Raw genomic sequence first — 21,304 nt, 5'->3', positions numbered from 1 at the left:
TTCCAAAATGAAAATGGCCATGCTGTTACCATCAATCAGGAGCGTTATCGCGACATGATGACCAATTTTGTGATGCCAATTATTCGTCGAAAACGTATGAGGCAGTTCTGGTTTCAACAAGATGGCGCTCCACCGCACACAAGTCGCATAACAATCGATTTTCTGAAGAATTTGTTTCCGGGCCGTTTGATGTCGAAAAGTGGTGATTTGGACTGGCCACCGCGTTCGCCCGATTTGACGCCGCCTGACTTTTTCTTGTGGGGATATTTGAAGTCAAAGGTTTACGTTAACAAGCCAAGGACCGTAGAAGAGCTCAAGGACAACATTCGTGAAGATATAGCCGCTATTCCGGCCGAAATGTTGGCAAAAACGATGGAAAATGCAGCAAAAAGGGCACAATACATCATCAACGCCAGAGGCGGCCATTTGAGAGATATCATATTCAACAATTGATGTAAACAAATCTACTTGGAACAAATTAAATGATGAACATTGCCAACCGCTAAATTTTTATTTTTTTTTTCTTTGATTTAAAAAAAAAAAAACATGGGTCCGTCGAATATGGGCAACCCTGTAAATGGTGTATATTTCCTATTGATACTGCATAGCTTACTGTATAGAGTCTAGACTGTCGTGTATTGAGTTCTAATGCTATCGCTTCAGATACATATCTCAAATATATATGTATTCGTCCAATTTCATTCGTCCGACTTGGCCGCTTCTTTACCCTTGTTTATTTTATTTTTTATACCCACCATATTTGTCCAAGAGTGTTAGGCTATAGAAAATGTTTATGCAAATATTTTATTAAACAATTCATAGCTGTAAATTTAATTTTGCAAATTTGTTGTTGTTGTTCCTTTTTTATTTATACATTTATTTATTTATTTTTTTGGATCAACAAATGACTCATTGAATACCGGTAGATTTGAATAACAAATAAAGATGTTAAGCAGGTTACGTTAGTTAGTCGATAATTTTGGTGATATGGTAATTATTATTATTGTTGTTGTATATACAAATTGTATTATTGTTGTTGCTATTATAGTAACAAACCAAAAAAAAAAAACAAAACAAACCGCAATTTCAAAAATAAACGCTGTGTTGATACGCCGGAAAAAAACAATGACTTTGATTCGATTCTGCATGATTACCTCACCCAAGTTGGAAAATCAACAAGAAACCAAAAACAAAACAAGAATAGAAAACCAATTGAAAACTGGATTTTGATTATTTATTTACGTTCACAATGTTATATGTATTTTTTACACTTCTATTATTAATTTTTCTTTTTTTTAAATTTTCAGATTTTTTATTCTGAAGATGATGATATTCAGATGGCTAAGCCTATTTATTTGTGAAGGTGAGTTAATCTTTTTTATTTCTTATTTTCTATTTTAAAGTTTTGTTTTTTACGTTTCTATTATCCGCAGAGGAAACGTTTAATTATTTAGCCATTTTTGGTAATCCAAAGTTTTTTTATTGCCCATATATATTTTTTAATTTTTTTTTATTTTCTCTTTTTGATTACTTGGTTTGGTATATTAAAAGAATTATTAATATTTTTGTTGTACTTTTTGCTTAGTGTTTTGTTGTATCATAAATTGAATTTTAATCGCCCACCAGTTTTGTTTTGGCTATAACCAAATGCTAACAAAACGAACAAAACAAAAATCTTTCTATTGCGCTCCACTACCAACCGCACCGAACAAAGCTTAAACAATAACTGAGAAGCTCGAGTCTACCTTTTAGTTGAGTCTATCTTTTACTACTCGTCTAAACAACCAACATAACTTGTTTTTTTTTTTTTGAGAAATCTAAAAGAACCTCCACTATTTGGCCGCTGCTTAAATCTCTTTCCGCTCATGCCTGAATGGAATGCAGGCTTTCGCATTCTCTCCGATCACCGGCATAGGCAATCCCATTTAGTGTTGAACATTTGTCGATTAGAAATACTGGTTTTTGGAGCTAAACAATAAAAGCTTGTTTTGTTGTCTATTCATTTTAGGCACTGTGGGGTTAAGTCGAAAATTATTCGATATATTTACAATCAATCAACAACGGTTTGAAACATACTTTTTAATGTCTATACAACAGTTGCAATTAAAAGCCAGTGAGTAGAGATGTATTGTCTGACAGGGCCGACCTCTAATGTAATGGTAATACTAAACAATACCTTAAAATATATATTATTATGTACATTGATAACAATATAATTGGTATAATTTTAAAGGTTAACGACTCACCTTAGTTACACTGCCCGGCCTAGATCCTCCAGAAGTAAATATATGCGCACATAGAAATAAATACGCACACACGTACATGCATAGGAAGCATATTTTGTAATTTTTCCACAAAAGACTGAGCCTTGACCACGCAAAATATTGACCGTATATCATGAAATGGGTCATGCTTACTCAATTGACAGATCCCCTTCTTCATTAAAATTTCGTGGCGTTCGGGTCATAATTGTGGACTCTAGAGCGACCAGAAAAAAATAACGTTTTTAGACCATTTTATCCCCTAAATATTATTTCTATTACTAACAAGTAAAAAAGTCTCAGTAGGTGTTGCGATTAGCGGAGGAGGTCTTCGGAGTTATACACAGTTTATATTTTTCGTTTTATATAAATATAAACCCTTTTTGTAGGACGTACCAGATGGTGGCAGACTGGTCCCACCTTCGGACTTGATCTAGGCTTGGTAAAGATAATAGTTTGTGCAAAATTTGGTTCAAATCCATTCCACTCAATATGGAATTCATAATTATTTAAAATGTTGACCCTTTGTGGAAGAGGCACCAGAAGGAATGGACCGATGACTCCCACCTTCCAACTTGATCTAGATTTTCTTAATAGAATAGGCTGTGCAAAATTGGGTTCAAATTGGACAATTGATATTGAAAATTTGCCCCTTTGTGGGGGATGTACCAAAAGGTGTGGACCAATGGGTCCCATCTTCAAACTTGACCTATTTTTGATAATAGGTTGTGGAAAGATAATAGCTTGACAATAGGTTGTGGAAAATTTGGTTCAAATCGGACATTTCATTCGCCTGATATTGGATTCATAAATATAAAAAAAATGTTGTCCCTTTGTGGGGGAGGTACCAGAAGGATATTCCGTTTGCATGTAAATTAATTTTTAGCACAGACTAAAAGTTGGCCTAGGCTAATACAAATCAGCACAATTTTTAGTTTTTCGATATCTTGTTTTGAAATATGTGGTATTTTTATCGATTTTAACGATACATTCCAAAAATATAGATTTTTTCGAAAACAGTACGTAATAACGAAAAAAATTTAACGGCAAGGATGCTCTTGATTTTTCGAAATTCGACAATTGCAATTCTGTAATTTTTTTTTCGAAAAAATGTTTTTTTTCGTATATCTTTATCAGCATTCATTTTTTTTTTTTTTTTTGAAATTCGAAATTTGCAATTCCAAAGGACACCACCTGTTATTTCAAGGTATATTACGCAACAAGATCATATCTCTGGAAATATGGAAAATAAAATAATATATTTATGTATTTGTAAAATATGTATATTTTTTAAAACTTGAAAGTCTCTGTTAGATTCTATATGTTTCAATTTACAAACTAATTTTGATTATAAACTTAACTTAAACTTATTATAATATATAATATCTTGTAAATCATAATAATATTGGTGTTATTTCAAAGTAGAAATCGAAGTACATTCAAAATTGATTCATTCTTAAAGGGAACATAAATTTCAAGGTTTATTTGAGTCGTTTATTTTAAAAGTGGTTTAAGTCCAATTTTTCTTATATTGAGTGTTTAAAGGTTTGGCTTTGGTTTGTTTCATAAATGTTATTAACCCTTTAAGTCCCAATTTTTTCCGTAATCATAGAACAATTTTCTGTTCACAGATTTAATGCAACTATCCTAAATAGGATATGGACAAAATTTGACATAACTACATCCTTGCATTCGGGAGATACAGTACATTCTTTCTGAAAAATTAAGGTACAATTTCAAGAAAACCAAATGTAAAATCGACAGAAAAGTAATTTTAAATTATTCTCTATATCGATCGCAATAGAACGATGCAACATCATTTCTGTGACCAGCTAACCATTAGTCAAATCCATTACATCGTCTAGAACTTAACTTAAATTTGTAGCATAATCATTACATGAGAGCATAATTTGCATAAAAAAAACATGAGAGTCATTTGCGTATATGTGGGTGAGCGTAAAATTAAATATTGAGATCAATTGAGAAATAAATATTGATTTTCGTTAAAAATATTAATAAATGAGAGCAATTACAAGCGCTTCGTTAAGCGATAGAAAAAGCATAACTATCGTGAGAGAAAGAGAATATGTGTTAGTTGCTCCTTTGAGTGAAAGCATTATAAACTGTTATACTAGTGTTAGTCTTGTTTACTGGCTAACATAGCTTTCTTTACAGGATGTAACCTAACAGTCTAGTCAACATAATAATGTATTTAGCATAAATATCGATTGCAATATTAGTGTAATAATGTAATGTAAATAAATAATGTGTTGTTGTTGAAATGGACTGCTACAATATTAATTTTTACAAGAATCAGAAATAATTCAGTTAGCAGAATTCGTACAATTTGAATACAAATCGATTTGAATTATTTGGACTGTATACACAAATTTACGCCCTTATCCATTTTAAAAAGCTCATAACTTTTCCAAAAATTTGACTTTTTTAGATTTTTCTTGTGATAAGTTTCGTCAGAACTTGAATCCAAAGAATATATATCTACTAACAGCATTTTGTATATAAGCTCTGAAACATGTTGTTGCCTGTGGGCAATATTGGGCCACAAAGGGTTAAGAGGTATTAATTTTGTTGGTGGCTTTGTACCCTTAAACATGATAGAATATATAACGTAATATGTAAATCTTGGTTTTAGAGATAAGTTTATAATTATCTCTAAAACCAAGATTTGCATCAGAACCTAAAATTGACTTAAAACACTTTCAAAATGAACCACTCATTTGTAAAATTTCTGCTAAGGCAACCTGATTCTAGCAGTACGGGAACGTACCAAATATATGAATGCAATTTTGTGAGAAATATTTTTTTGTTTTTTTTTTTTTTATCCAGAATCCACCTCCTGTATCACCATGTAAATACGCCATCAAAAGTCTTTATGATTTCTGCATTTTACACATTTTCTGCTATTGACAACATCTTTTATATATCTTGATAATTACTTTTTTATGTGAGTTTTTTTTTCGTTATTTCGCAATATCTGAAAAAAGAAAGAAAAAAGTATCGGTATTAAATCGCATGTGATGAATAAATCGGTGAGATGAAAAAACTGCAACCAACTTCAGACTGCTGTTATTTCTAAGCCATTCGTCCGACAGCTGTTAAAATGGTTCGAAAAGTAAAGAAACGAATTGATCGAAACCCGCGTCACAGTGGCCGAAAAATGGCTCGTAGCTGAACATATCGCAATATTCAATTCGGCAAATATTGAAAAATGATTCGGTAAAAATTGAAAGCTATTGGAATTCCAAACAGAAAGAAAATAGACTCAAAAGAGCTGAAGAGTTGCTTCTCATGGCCGAAAGTGGTGAACTGCCGAATTTGGCTTTCTCCGATGAGAAAACATTCGTTGTCTAGCAGTTTGTAAACAAAATGATCGCTGAAAATTTGCACCTCCGGTTGGCCACCAAAACTCAAGTGCCGGCCGTGGTGATGGTGTGGACGGCCATAACAGCCGATGGTCGCTCTCCGTTCGTATTAATCGACCGTGGCATCATGATAAATGACGAATATTATCGGGAAAATATTCTGGAGGGTGTATTAAAGCATTGGGCACGCAAACATTTTGGCCGCAGTCCTTGCACATTCCAACAGGACTCAGCATCAAATACCAATTTGTCGATCACCTCAAGCAAACGTTTAGCCGGGAATGGGCCAAAATATCACAGTTTATTTTCTTAAATTTATACTCAATTTGTCCAAGTGAATTTGTCCCCAAAAACCCCACTCCTGTCCAGATGCTTACCAATCCCATAGCGATTATTTATTTCTTAGCAACGACATAACTTTGGGTTTTATAACGAGTACTAGAAATATTAATGGACCCTCAATGCAATTTGCCAAATCGGAAGTGTAGAGCAGTATATTATCACTGTCGAGTCCCAACATTTCACCCAAATACGATGATATGCTCAAGAACCAGGATATCAGGAACACAAGCAATAACAAGGAGTAAATGGAGATCCTGGAAAATAAAACAAAACCCATACATTAATTCTATTACAAAACCAGTAAGGAAAGTAGTAAAGTCGGACTGGGCCGACTATATGATACCCTTCACCACTTTGGGGATATTCTACATATATATCTTTACAGATGTCGTCTTTTCGAAGGAACATTGACATGCAATTGAACGTACTTAAAAATGCGATCTTCATCTATAAGTAAACCGACTAACATCAATCCTTACACATGCCATTCTGCAATCCATTTCATACTTTTTAAATAGACTTTAAGAAAACTTTACGCACGCTATTTGGTATGGTTCACTGTTTAAAATGTAATATCAATCAAGCACCCAAGCACAATCAACATGAATTTATACTAATTTCAGTACGCTTTGCCAATCGGCCTAGCTATGGGTCTTTAGTACACCATTTACTTAAAATCGGACGAAAGTATATATAGAAGCAATATCTAAATCTAAACCGATTTTCATGAAACTTAGCACACATCATTCTGGACCCATTTCAGTGCTCTATGCCAAATTTCGTGCAAATCGAAAGATATATAGGAACTTTGGTGCCCCATTTACCTTAAATCGGACGAAAATATATATGGGAGCTATAGCTAAATCTGGACCGATTTTCGCAAAACTTAGCACACATCATTCTAGACTTAACTCAGTACGATGTGCCTAATTCTGTACTCTGTGCCAAATTTCATGCAAATCGAATGATATATAGGGACTTTGGTGCACTATTTACCTTAAATCGGACGAAAATATATATGAGAGCTATATATAAATCTGAACCGATTTTTCCCAATTTCAATAGGGTTCGTCCTTGGGCCAAATAAGTGACTTCTGCCAAATTTCATTCAATGCGGATTATAAATGCGACCTGTACTTTGTTTACAATTTAACATCTACAGACGGACGGACATGCATAAATCGACTCAGAAAGTGATTCTATGCATATTCTCAAAAGGAACCATGTGTCTATCTCGTTTCCTTTTGCCTGTTACAGTGTGGTGAAGGGTATAAAAATAATATCTATATTATTATGACTTACATTCTACGCGTATCCTGCACATAAGCAATACGACCCTGTTGTGGTTTCATCAAGTCGGAACTTTCATAAACAATTGGTTTACGATCATCGTATTTGTCCATATGACTGTCACGTGTCTTGGCAGCCAAATAGGTGAATAGAATTGCACAAATAAAAATTATACCATTCAATGCAAAGAAATAAAAAAATGCCGACCAGATGTGTACTAAAATAAAAAAAAAAAATATTTTTTTAAATCACAATGAATTCCATAAAAAAAGGATATTGCTTACCATTTAACCAACAATACTCATCACCAATGCCCGGTTTGTAGCCATTGTGAATATTCGAACTTTGTATGACCATCAATGCAAAAGTTAGAGCAAATGCTATCAGGCACGTAAAAAGGACATAGGGGAAATACGAATTATTACCCAATTCGGAGATGTCAGCAGAAATTACTCCCTTATTTTGCCTTGCCTTAGACTGCCACAGATGGAAGCCAATGAGGGATAACCCAATGTAGGCACTTTCATAAAAGAAATATGCCACATAACCTGAAAAGAAAATATATAGTAATGAAATTGTTTGCAGAAAAAATATTTAAAATGTATTTTAAGGTTTTTTACAGCTAGATTTTTTAATATATCTTATCAAGCACTATCCGAAGTGTGGATTTTTTTAATATATATTTTCAGGGACTATCCGAAGCGTGGATTTTTCTAAATATATCCGAGATTAATTATATTTTTTTAAGGACTGTCGGAAAAATTGATTTTTTTAATATAATTTTTCAAGACATATCCGAACAATTAGTGGGGATTTTTAAATATTTTTTTTCTCAAACACTATCCCAAGCATGGATTTTTTCAAATATATATTTTTTCAAATACCATCCAAAGCGTAGATTCTTTAACCCTTTGAGGCCCGAATTTTTTTCCGCAATCATAGAACAAATTCCTGTTCACAGATTTAATGCAACTATCCCAAATAGGACATGCTCAAAATTTGACATCGCTACATCCTTGCATTTGGGAGATACAGTACATTCTTTCGGAAAAATTAAAGTCCAATATCAAGAAAACCAAATGCAAAATCGACAGAAAAATCATTTTAAATTATTCTCTATATTAATTTTTACAAGAATCAAAAATAATTTTGATGGCAGAATTCATACAATTTAAATACGAAGCGATTTAAACAATTTGGACTGTATACACAAATTGGTACTGTACACAAATTTAGCCTCTTCTCTATATTGAAAAGCTCATAACTTTACCAACATTTTGATTTTTTTTGATTTTTCTTTTGATATGTATCGTCCATAATCAGGTCTTGACATATGAAATCCAAATAATATATATCTACTAGCTGCATATTAAATATAAGCTCTAAAACGCCTGTGGCCAACATTGGGCCACAAAGGGTTAATTACTTTTTTCTTTCAATTACTATTTTTTAAATAAATTTTTTCAAGGACTAGTAATACCCTGACAACTATGTTGTCAGGGTATTATAGCTTTGTGCAGCCCCATATGTTTGTAACGCCGCGAAATATTGGTCCTAGACCCATCTTTAAGTATACCGATCGTCATATCTCGACTAGCTGAATCGATGTAGACATGTGTGTCCGTCCGTCCGTCCGTCTGACCATTATAATTTGTAAACACGATACAGGCCACAGTTATGGACCAATCTTCACGAAATTTTACGTGTAGGATGGGTTCTGGCCAATGAAGACCCCTATTGCTTTTGGTAAAGATCGGTTAATATTTAAGGGATGAAATGGACAAAATACTAAATTTTTGTCGGTTTTTCCAGAGGCCGCAATTATGGCCCGAACATCGTGAAATTTTACATGGAAAAGGGGATCGGGCCAAAGAATAAGCATGCCTGCTTTGATAAAGATCGGTCAATATTTAGCAGGTCAAATGGACTCTGACTTTTGTGTGAAAAATTAAAAATTGTGTATTCTATAACGTATATGTTTACCCCTGAATGACATAGAGCCGAGAAGTTAATAGTATATTCAAGAAGATTGTTTGACCTTTAAATTGATACCAATTATATTGACGTATGTGATCGGATGTGGGAGTTATACTTAAATATTTACTGGTGCTTACGTATTCAGATATTATTTAGTAACCCATTACCACACTAGAGGGCGGAAATATTGCACTGATCGCTTTGAAATTTTCCATGAGGATCCAGGTATGGTCATGGACAACGCCTATAATTTTCGGTGATGATCAGATAATAATATTTGGATGAAGTGGACCGAAAACTTATTTTTTTCGTGTTTTTTCGAGTCGATGCCAATAATAGGCCGAACATCACAACACAACCCAAGGTGAAGGGAATCTAAATATTTAATTAGCAGGGCTGTACTGAATATTGGGAATACATATTCGGAAAATATGTCAGTGCAAGGAAGATGTGCTGTTGATCTCTAATCGGTCAAAAGAGTGTAAATATCACGAAATATTGCCCAGGCTCGGAATAAACATCCGCAGAAAGTTATATTTCCGTGGTAGTTGTGTAGGGTATCGTATGGTCGGCCCTGTCCGACTATACGATACGCTCACTGGTTATTTCATATATTTTTCAAGGAATATACGCAGCGTGTTTTTTATGTATTTTTTAAAGACTATCCGAAGCGTGTATTTCTACACCTTTTTCACATGTTATTCAAAACATATCAAATGTAATTCGAGAATTCCATTTGTAATTCACAACATATAGTTTGCAATTCGAGAATTCCATTTGCAATTTACAACATATCAGCTGTAATTCGAGAATTTCATTTGTAATTCCTAGAATACCTTTCGAAATTCATAGAATTCCATTTGAAATTCCAAGTATTTGCGTTTGAAATTTATCAAATTCCACTTGAAAGTAATACAATTCCATTTGAAATTCTTAACATTTGATTTGAAATACATAAAATTCCATTTGTTTTTCATAACATTTAAATTTAAATTCGAAGAATATTATTGGTAACACAAAAGGAATATGTATGAATTTGAAATGAATTGTTATGAATTACAACTGAAATTTTATGAATTACAAGTGAAATGTTATGAATTTCAAATTGGATTCTTTGAATTTCAAATGGATTTCTTTGAATTTCAAATGAAACTCTACGAAATTCAAATTGAAATATTCGAATTACGAATGAAATTTTTTAAATTTCAAATGTAATTTTTTGAATTTCATAATTTCATGAAATTCTCGAATTGCAATTAAAATGTTTTGAATAACATTTGAAAAAGGTGTATACCCTCCAACATAGTATGGAGGGTATATTAATTACACCCTACACAACTATGTTGTCAGGGTATTATAGCTTTGTGCAGCCCCAAAAGTTTGTAACGCCGCGAAATATTGGTCCTAGACCCACCTTTAAGTATACCGATCGTCATATCTCGACTAGCTGAGTCGATCTAGACATGTGTGTCCGTCCGTCCGCCCGTCTGTCCATTATAATTTGTAAACACGATACAGACCACAGTTATGGACCGATCTTAACGAAATTTTGCATGTGGGATGGGTTCTGGCCAATAAAGACCCCTATTGTTTGTGATAAAGATCGGTTAATAATCAGGGGATGAAATGGACCAAATATTTAATTTTTGTCGGTTTTTCTGGTCGCTCCAGAGGCCGCAGTTATGGTCCGAACATCGTGAAATTTTACATGGAGAAGGGGATCGGACCAAAGAATAAGCATGCCTGTTTTGATAAGGATCAGTCAATATTTAGCGGTTCAAATGGACTGTGAAAAATTACAAAATTTGTATTCTATAGCGTTTAGATTTACCCCTGAAGGACATAGACCCGAAAAGTTGTTGGTATATCCAAGGGAAGTGGTTGACCTTTAAATTGATACCAATTATATGGTCATGTACTCAGATGTGGGAGTTACACTTAAATATTTAAAATGTTCCATGAAGTTCCAGTTATGGTCAAGGATAACGCCTACAATTTTCGGTGACGATCAGATAATTATATTCCTATGAAGTGGACCGAAAACGTATTTTTTTGTGTTTTTTCGAGTCGATCTATAGGCTCCAATGGGAATAAGAAGATCACAACACAAGGAAACTTAACGAAATTTTGCATGTGGGATGGGTTCTGGCCAATAAAGACCCCTATTGTTTTTGATAAAGATCGGTTAATATTCAGGGGATGAAATGGACCAAATACTTAATTTTTGTCGGTTTTTCTGGTCGCTCCAGAGGCCGCAGTTATGGTCCGAACATCGTGAAATTTTACATGGAGAAGGGGATCGGACCAAAGAATAAGCATGCCTGTTTTGATAAGGATCAGTCAATATGTAGCGGTTCAAATGGACTGTGAAAAATTACAAAATTTGTATTCTATAGCGTTTAGATTTACCCCTGAAGGACATAGACCCGAAAAGTTGTTGGTATATCCAAGGGAAGTGGTTGACCTTTAAATTGATACCAATTATATGGTCATGTACTCAGATGTGGGAGTTACACTTAAATATTTAAAATGTTCCATGAAGTTCCAGTTATGGTCAAGGATAACGCCTACAATTTTCGGTGACGATCAGATAATTATATTCCTATGAAGTGGACCGAAAACGTATTTTTTTGTGTTTTTTCGAGTCGATCTATAGGCTCCAATGGGAATAAGAAGATCACAACACAAGGAAAGGGAATCTGGACAAGTAATTAGAAGGTCTGTGCTAAACATTAGTTATAATTGTCGGCTTCAATTTGGTCCAGATGGTTCAAATATAGCGAAATATTACCCAAGCTCAGAATATAGATCCACAGAATATTAGTTTTTCGTGGAAGTTGTGTAGGGTATCGTATGGTCGGCCCTGTCCGACTTTACTGCTCCGCTCACAGTTTTTTCATATATTTTTCAAGGAATATACGCAGCATGTTTTTTATGTATTTTTTAAAGACTATCTGAAGCGTGTATTTCTATACCCTCCACCATAGTATGGAGGGTATATTAATTTTGTTTTTTCGTTTGTAACTTATCGACATAAAATTCTATGACGATATAGCCATGTCCGTCTGTCTGTTGTAATCACTCTAGCGTCTAAACGAATTGAGATAGATCGCCAAAATGTTGCAAATGTTGTCCGCAGGCAGGTCAAGTTCGAAGATGGACTTTATCGGTTCACGTTCAGGCATAGCTCCCACATAAGGGTACCCCCCAATTTTCGGAATTTTGGGGTTCTGGAGAGCGTTTTTCCACCGACTTCGCTGAAATTTGGTACATTGTGTTCTTATTGGGTAGCAAATCTCTCTACTGAAAATGTTCAATATGGGTCTATATTTTCGGATAGCCCCCATATAAGGGTACCCCTAATTTTGCGGTATTTTGGGGGGGTTTGCTCGCATTTTTCGACCGAATTCGCTGAAAATTATTGGGTAACAAATTTCTATACTAAAAATTAGAAATATAGGTAAATTTTTTCGGGTGGCCCCCATATAAAGGTACCCCCAATTTTCGTTATTTTAGGGTTCTTGAGCGCGGTTTTCAACCGAATTCGCTGAAATGTGGTACATGGTGTTCTTATTGGGTACCAAATTTTCCCACTAAAATTATAAATATAGGTCCACTTTTTCTGGTAGCCCCCATATAAGTGTACCTCCCTATTTCCACTTTTTGGGGGGTTTTGACCAGATTTTTTCACCGAATTTGGCTGTAATTTAGTGATTAGCTATAATTTAGTAATTTGAGTTCTTATTGGGTAGCAAATCTCTCCACAAAAAATTATAAATATAGGTCAATTTTTTCGGGTAGCCCCCAATATAAGGGTACCCCCAATTTTCGATATCTTGAGGTTCTTGAGCGCGTTTTTCAACCGAATTCGCTGAAATTTGGTATTTTGTAGTCGTATATGGTAACAAATCTCCCCACCAACAATTTATTAATATTCACCCCGTTTTTTTATATTAAAATAGTTATCTGATTTGTTCCGTGTGTTGCGATTGGGTAGTCGTTACGGGGAATAGTCAATTTTTCCCATACAAAGACTATTTAGTCATCTGTAAGCATTGTAAGCATTCCGCCTTCTAACGATATTGTGATAAAAAAACTCAAACATTACTGTAATGAAATATATCGGCAGACATTTAGGCACCTCCTCAATATAGTGATACCACCTGAAGGAAAGAATTGACATAAACAATTATAATATTGGGTTCAAAATTATATAATGATATCTCCAAATATTCACTATTTCCTACACTATGTAATCAATATTGGTCCCCCAATATTGAGTCGGTCAAGATGGTACAAATATCGCGAAATATTGCCCAAGCTCAGAATATAGAACCACAAAAAGTTAGTTTTTCGTGGAAGTTGTGTAGATTATCATATGGACGGCCCCGTCCGACTATACTGCTCCGCTCACTGGTTTTAGGTTGTCAGAGGTTAAATATTCCAGTCGATTTAATTATGTTGAAGCCCCTAGCCATACCACGCTTCATTTAAGGTCTTTTTTACGATCCTTCTCATATTTTCAGACCAAATTAGCAATAATTTCGAAATTTCAGGTTATTAGATTCGAAGTCCCGCAACATATTTTATATTAAATGTTTGACCTGGTCCTAGCCTTGATAAATCTTCGATTCAGCTACGAATTCCACCCAGCTGCCTTCAAAGTAATGTTATCCCTTTTTCACTTACCAATAAAACTGCATGTAAGCTCGGGAAATGTTATTTCCGACAATGATACAAAAGCCAACATGGAGTTGCCAATTGCCAATGACAATAAACAGCTGATTATAAACATGCCGTATATGTTCCTTCTTAGATCGGGTATGGCAAGATACACGATCACGGTTAAAATCATAAATAATGTCGATACCACAGCACCTATGAACAACAACAAAGACAAAATTAAAAAAAAAAAAATATTTTCCTTTTTCTGATTTTAAAATATTAATAAAAACATACCAACATTCGAAATACGTGTGGTTGTTGACATAACATTTGGCACGGGGCATGTCATAGCCGACAATGACCATTCATCTGACGCCGTCTTCACTGGCGTCAAACAATAATCATTTTTCGATACAATCGTATCGTAGTGGACCAACAATAGTTTGCCATCATCCATAATTTGCCATTCTTCCTCCTTATATGTCTCCGGCATTAAGGCATATGGATACGGGCAGGGTAGTCCTTCTAATTTGATAAATTCCCTTGCGACATTGCGACGCAATGTCCAACCATTCTTCAATGTCACATTCACATATAACTGGCTCTGGGGTATTTCATATTCGATTGGCTGACACTGGCCAACGGCGTTGAGAATTTCTTTTGTCGGATGACAACAGAATTTTAGACAAATTCCATATTGACAGACGCAGGCACGTGGATGTGGTTCATATGGTACACGTTGACCATCAAACACTTCTATATAGTCATAGATGGCAACTTGATCGGCTGGTATTAGACGATTTTCGTAAATGTATGAGCCATTTGTAAAACGATGGACATTCGTTAAATCGACTGTATCTTCGAAATTGCAAATTGGCAAAGTATGCCGATCAAATGTTATAGGGTTAGCGTGGACATTTATGTGGATACATATTAATAGGATGATATTGCATACTAATAATATATAATTCATGTTTTGTTTAATTCAATTCATAGATTGTTCTGAAATTAAAAAAATAATATTTTAGTACTGGAGTGTATTGCAAATATAAGGAAAATATTGTGGAAATAAATGTGTTGTCCTTAAAAGCTGACGATGAACTGATTACACTGAACTGATAAACTTATTGCACGGGGGAAAAGTGCGGATGCGGAAAATCCTTATCTCGCCTAGCAACTGTACGTCGTTGTTTGTTATAATTTTCAGAAATAAATACATTTAAACGTTTGGATTTGCGAAGTCCACTTGATCACAAATGTCAATTCCATAGCGTATACGTCAAATATAATCCACTGGATTTGTGAACTGGATTAACGTGACCCATTCACTAACTTTATTATCCGAAATCCATGTTCGCTACGTGAACAAGTTCTATATAAATTTAGATATCCTACTACGAATAAGAAACAACTTGTTTATTCTTCCCTACTATTACTAATACTTCTAAAACTTATATACATACTAGCAAAGTGCCCGCTACTTCGAATGCGGAATGGCAATACAAAAAATAATAATAACCCGTAAGGAAAGTAATAAAGTCGGACTGGGCCGACTCTATGATACCCTTCACCACTTTGGGTATATTCTACATATATATCCTAAAAGACGTCGACTTTTCGAAAGAACAGTGACATGAAATTGAACGAACTTAAATATGTGATCTTTGTCTATATCTAAACCGACTAACATCAATCCCTACACATGTCATTCTGCAACCTATGGTAAATTTTGTAAAATGATTTAAAGCAAACTTGACACACGCTATTCGGTATGCTGCACTGTTTAAAATTTAATCTCAATCAAACACCCATTGATTATTTGGTGTACGATAAACATGAATAAGTCAAAATTATATATGGAAGCTAAACCTATCTAGATCTGAACCAATTTCAAGGAAAGTTGCTAGATATTATTTTATATTAACTTCAGTACGTTGCGTCAATCGGCCTAGCTGGGGTCTTTAGTGCAACATTTACTTAAAATCGGACAAAAAAATATATAGGAGGTGTTTGTAAATCTGATCCGATTTTAACGAAACTTAGCACACGTCATTCTAGACTTAATTTAGTACGCTATGCCAAAATTCGTGGAAATCGAAAGATTTGCAGGGATTTGATGGAACATTAACCTAAAATCGGGCGAAACTATATATAGGAGCTATATCTAAATCTGAACCGATTTTCACGAAATTTAGCACACATCATTTTTGACTTAATTCAGTACGCTGTGCCAAAATTCGTGCAAATCTAATGATTTTCAGGGGCTTTGGTGCACCATTTACCTAAAATCGGGCGAAACTATATATGGGAGCTAATCTAAATCTGAACCGATTTTCACGAAACTTCACACACATCATTCTAGACTTAATTCAGTACGCTATACCAAAATTCGTGCAAATCAAAAGATTTGCACGGACTTTTGTGCACTATTTACTTAAAATAGGACGAAACTATATATGGGAGCTATATATCAATCTGTACCGATTTTTACGAAACTTAACACACATCATTCTAGACCTTATTCAGTACGCTAGGCAAAAATTCGTGCAAATCTAATGATTTTCAGAGACTTTGGTGCACAATTTACCTAAAATCGGACGAAAATAATTATGGGAGCTATATCTAAATCTGAACCTATTTTCCCGAACTTTAGCACACATCGTTATCGACTTAATTCAGTACGCTATGCCAAAATTCGTGCCAATCTAATGATTTTCAGGGACTTTGGTGCACCATTTACCTAAAACCGGGCGAAACTGTATATGGGAGCTATATCAAAATCTGAACCGATTTTCCTGAAATTTAGCACACATCGTTGTCGACTTAATTCAGTACGCTATGCCAAAATTCGTGCAAATCTAATGATTTTCAGGGACTTTGGTGCACCATTTACCTAAAATAGGACGAAAATATATATGGGAGCTATATCTAAATCTAAACCGATTTTCGTTAGGGTTCGTCCTTGGGCCAAACTAATGGGCTGTGCCAAATTTCATCCAATTCGGATCATAAATGCGACCTGTACTTTGCTCACAAAAATACATGGACGGACGGACAGACGGACATGCATAAATCGACTCAGAATGTGATTCTATGCATATTCTCAAAAGGAACCATGGGTCTATCTCGATTCCTTTTGCCTGTTACAAACCAGGGACGTACCCAGGGGGGCGGCCCGAAGTCTGCATTTAAGAACTCCAGCTCTATCCGTTCACAAACATCCAAATTGCAACAAATTTAGTACAATTTATTACTTTTCATAGACGTAAGTACGAGTTTCTAAAACTTCCTCAATTTCACATATTTTGTACCATTAGTACTTTTCGTACTTATGAGTTCGAATTTCCAACACTGTCTTAATCCTGTACTCTAAAAATAATTTTATTACCAAATATAAGTATTCCATCTCTATACCTCACTCAAATCTAAATTGTATTAAACTTAAAACCATTTAGCACACATAATTACGCATTTTCAAAACTACTTCCATGTCTCATCCTACACTCCAACCTTAATTTTAATTTCAAATTATAGGATTCCCGCTTACACAAAACGAATTGTACCATATTTAGTACCATTCAGTGCTTCTAGTATCCATCAGTACGAAATTCCAATACAGCCTTAATTCTGCAATTTTCATTTCAAATGTACATTTTCAATCTCTATCCGTTCATTCAAATCTAATTTGTACCAAATTTAGTACATAAGGACGAATTTTCAAAACTTCCGACATATCTAAATCCTGTACTCCAGCTGCAATATTAATTAAATATTTCAGGATCTCAGCCCTATCTGTTGACGCAAAAACCATTTGTAAACTATTTGGTAACATTTAGTACTTTTTGTTTCTATAATTAAGAATTTCATAAACTACGTCAATCCTACACTCCAACAGTAATTTTAATTCCCAATTTAAAGACTCCAGCTCTATCTATTCACCTAAATCCAACATGCACCAAATTTAGTACAATTTAGTTTTTTTCGTACACATAAGTACGATTTTTTTAAAGCTACCTCAATCATGTACTCCAATAATAGTCTAAATTCCGATTTTCAGGATTCCATCTCTAAAATGCAAATAGTACCAAATTTAGTACCACGTTATACTTTTTATATAGATAAGTACGAATTTCTTAAACCATTTCCATAGATCAACACGATTTCCCTACATGTATTCCATATTAAATTTCACGATTCTAGCTATATATGTTAAATATATGGGGGAGAGGGGGGCACCTTTGAACGTGGGGCACTTGTGACCAGCGCTCATAAAATCTTGGTTTAATATTTTTCCGACCCGCAACCACATTTTTGTATATGACAACCTTGTTCTCTATCTGCGTAAACCACTTTGGCTTGCTTTTTCAATTGTCGACAAATTGTGCATGGGTGACCATGTTTTCACAGTGTCATTGTAAACTTTTATTCATTTGGTTGTAAGGGCGCCGGAAGAATTCTGTGATAGTTTTCTTTCGTCAAACAATTTTTTTGCATTCCAACAATAATTTCAAACATAACTAATGTAATTTCTTTCATATATATTTATTACAAAAAAAGTTATTTTAAATTTCCGTAAAATGCCATGGATGGGGCACCTTTGAAGATGCCCATTAAATTCGAGTAAAAAGCGGAGTTTTTAACTTTTGGCTTCGATTTCTCAAAATTTCAAATGGGATAAAAAGACTACGAAATTAACTGTATTTTTCACAATATTAATTTTTGTTTTTATGTCATTTTATGTTTTAGTAACCTTTGATCTAAATTTTTCAAATTTTGGACATTTTTTTTATAGTTTTTAATGTATTAATGGATTTCTGATATCCCAGTTGTTCAAAAAATATCAATTATCTTCAATTACATAGTTATATAGCTAGTTACTTAGCGATCTAGTTACTTTATATCCAAAAATGGAACATAAAGTAGACTGTTGGCTTTATTTGTCGATTGAAAAAGTTGTCTAAGTATAACATTCCAATTCCGTAGTTACCGGTAATGCAAAGGGTAATGAATCGACTTTTTTATATATATAAATTTTCACAGGCAAAACAAAACAGAACAATTGTTTTGTCATTTTGCTGAGACTTTTTAGTAATTTTCGGATTTTTAAAAGAAAAAGTCTTATAGAAGCTTGTTTTTCGCAAAATATATTCGTGATATACTATGTGGAATGTACCATACCATGTGATGTGGAACCTGAATTTCTATTTTCGGATGAAATTCATATAAATCTAAGGTAAGTTTTGATTTTGTAACACAACATAAACAGATGTAATTCTTATATGGGCTTCATTCCAGGTGGGCTTCTAAAGATTTCGCCCTTTCAGATTAAGAGAACACACAAAGGGTTAGGAGCGGTTCCTTCAAACTAAACATTACATTTGTTCTGTAGATATTTAGTAACGATACAGGAAGAGATATCGCTCCATAGATGTCCGGAACACATCAATAAATGCTCAAAAGATATTCCACCGATTTTCTAAAGGTGAGTTTTCGATGATCATATATAAATCTTTTAATTTTTGTTAATTTTAAATCTCAATCTTCTCTTCAGAGACTTTTATATCACCTGGGAGAGAGATTTGAAAAGGACTAGGGCGACAAAAGAAACGCGAATTGGAGATTTACAGATCGATCAAACAGTATAATTGCATACAATACTCTATTATAATAAATATAAACAAATAAATATATGTATACAGAATTATTTTTATAAAATATTTGAAAATTTCCAAACTGTTATACAATCTACTTTGTTATATATACGTAACTAGGTAAATGTACTGCCATTTTGTACTACCGAAATGGCTGTATACTAGTAAGGCAGGCAGGGGACAATTGACTTCCCCAATGACATACCCATGTTAAATTCAACAGTCTAGGGCATGATGTGGTAACTAGTGGTAGTTACAGGTAATTAGTAAAATAACTAGTTCATAACCAGTTACTCGAACTACTGGGATGTATTAATAAAATACATACGTATTTGAACATAAACACTGTAAAAAACCATGTCGTTAAAAAATGTCAACCCCTGAACACTTTGAGTTCGTCCATTAAAATATTAATAAAATATATTTATCAAGCTTATAGTATGCCATATGTATATTCATTTTAAATGTTACATATGTACCTATTAGTTAAAATTTACATGAAACCAAAAATTATAAAATAAAAAATTTTATAAGGCTTGAAAGCAAAAAGTGTTCAAAGGTGCCCCCCTCTCCCCTATATATATATACAATTAGAACTAAATTTAGTAATCTTTAGTACTTTATAGGTCGAATTTCCAAAAACCCTTTAGTAAATCTGTCCAAATTCCTATCAGTGACCCACATTCCAAATAGCTCTTCCTGTTCTCTTAATATAAAGAGTACCATATTTGGTATATTTTAGTACTTTTCGTACCCTTCTAGTTCGAATTTCCAAAAAAACCCAGCCTTATCTCTCGCCTACACACCAATAACAACACTCACTCAAAATTTCACGCTTCAGCCGTTTCTTCTGGGCGATGATCTGTCAGTCACTCACTCACACACTTAACCTCAAGCTAATTTAAATATTAAGTATTTCAAAATATTATCAAATATGGTGTAAATAAAAAAAATTGAAACGATAACGTAACGAAGTCGCTACGTCCGGCATGATCGAACTTATTCGAACCCTGCAGTAGCAATGTGTGGCAAAAATTTTAAAATATTAAAAACACCATTATAAAATCAAGAATTCATGATCTATTATTAAGGACAGCCAGTGGGCAATCGATGTCGGAAAACAGGGGTGTTATCTCTCAAGTTAAATGTAAAACATTTAGACGTTATTTACGATTTTATAATCCAGGGCCGTGGTACTTATTAAACCGTAGTACCATCATAAACGAATAGCGATAACAGTATGTGTCGAATGTGTTGAAATGTTCATCGAATCACCTACTTACAATATATGGAATGTAATTATCTCAGCAAATGTATGGACGAGAGATCAAGTAACCACTTGCCACAGAATAAATAAAATAATAGTCAACAATCCGCTCCAGTAGCACGACGATAGCTGTTGGTGTTTAATATTATACTGTTTATGGCAAGAAGCATATTGTAATAACCAAGTGTAATTATACCCTACACAACTATGTTGTCAGGGTATTATAGCTTTGTGCAGCCCCAAATGTTTGTAACGCCGCGAAATATTGATCCTAGACCCACCTTTAAGTATACCGATCGTCATATCTCGACTAGCTGAGTCGATCTAGACATGTGTGTCCGTCCGTCCGTCTGTCCATTATAATTTGTAAACACGATACAGGCCACAGTTATGGACCAATCTTCACGAAATTTTGCATGTAGGATGGGTTCTGGCCAATGAAGACCCCTATTGTTTTTGGAAAAGATC

At 34.1% G+C, this 21,304-nt stretch overlaps 1 protein-coding gene across 1 annotated transcript; it reads right to left on the bottom strand.

The window, feature by feature from the left end:
* Positions 1-6,035: 6,035 nt before the first annotated feature.
* On the bottom strand, positions 6,036-14,891 carry LOC133330945 (probable G-protein coupled receptor Mth-like 10). The gene is made up of 5 exons (XM_061539342.1): positions 14,213-14,891; positions 13,943-14,131; positions 7,561-7,824; positions 7,289-7,493; positions 6,036-6,240 (listed from the first exon to the last, which is right to left on the bottom strand). The coding sequence occupies exons 1-5, from the start codon at positions 14,889-14,891 to the stop codon at positions 6,036-6,038; spliced, it is 1,542 nt and encodes a 513-aa protein (XP_061395326.1).
* Between the last annotated feature and the right edge of the window lie 6,413 nt (positions 14,892-21,304).

This window comes from Musca vetustissima, unplaced genomic scaffold (assembly GCF_032173495.1).
Source record: "Musca vetustissima isolate MV318-11 ecotype Yass unplaced genomic scaffold, APGP_CSIRO_Mvet_v1 utg97109, whole genome shotgun sequence".
Classification (NCBI taxonomy): Eukaryota; Metazoa; Arthropoda; class Insecta; order Diptera; family Muscidae; genus Musca; species Musca vetustissima.
This window is presented reverse-complemented; position numbering and strand designations above follow the sequence as displayed.

Coding starts and splice junctions, on each gene's coding strand:
- LOC133330945 (XM_061539342.1), bottom strand. CDS start 14,891: ATGAATTATATATTATTAGTATGCAATATCATCCTATTAATATGTATC. Junction 7,825..13,942: donor GCTTACATGCAGTTTTATTG/GTAAGTGAAAAA, acceptor TTTTCTTTTCAG/GTTATGTGGCATATTTCTTT. Junction 6,241..7,288: donor GTGCAGGATACGCGTAGAAT/GTAAGTCATAAT, acceptor TTTATTTTCCAG/GATCTCCATTTACTCCTTGT.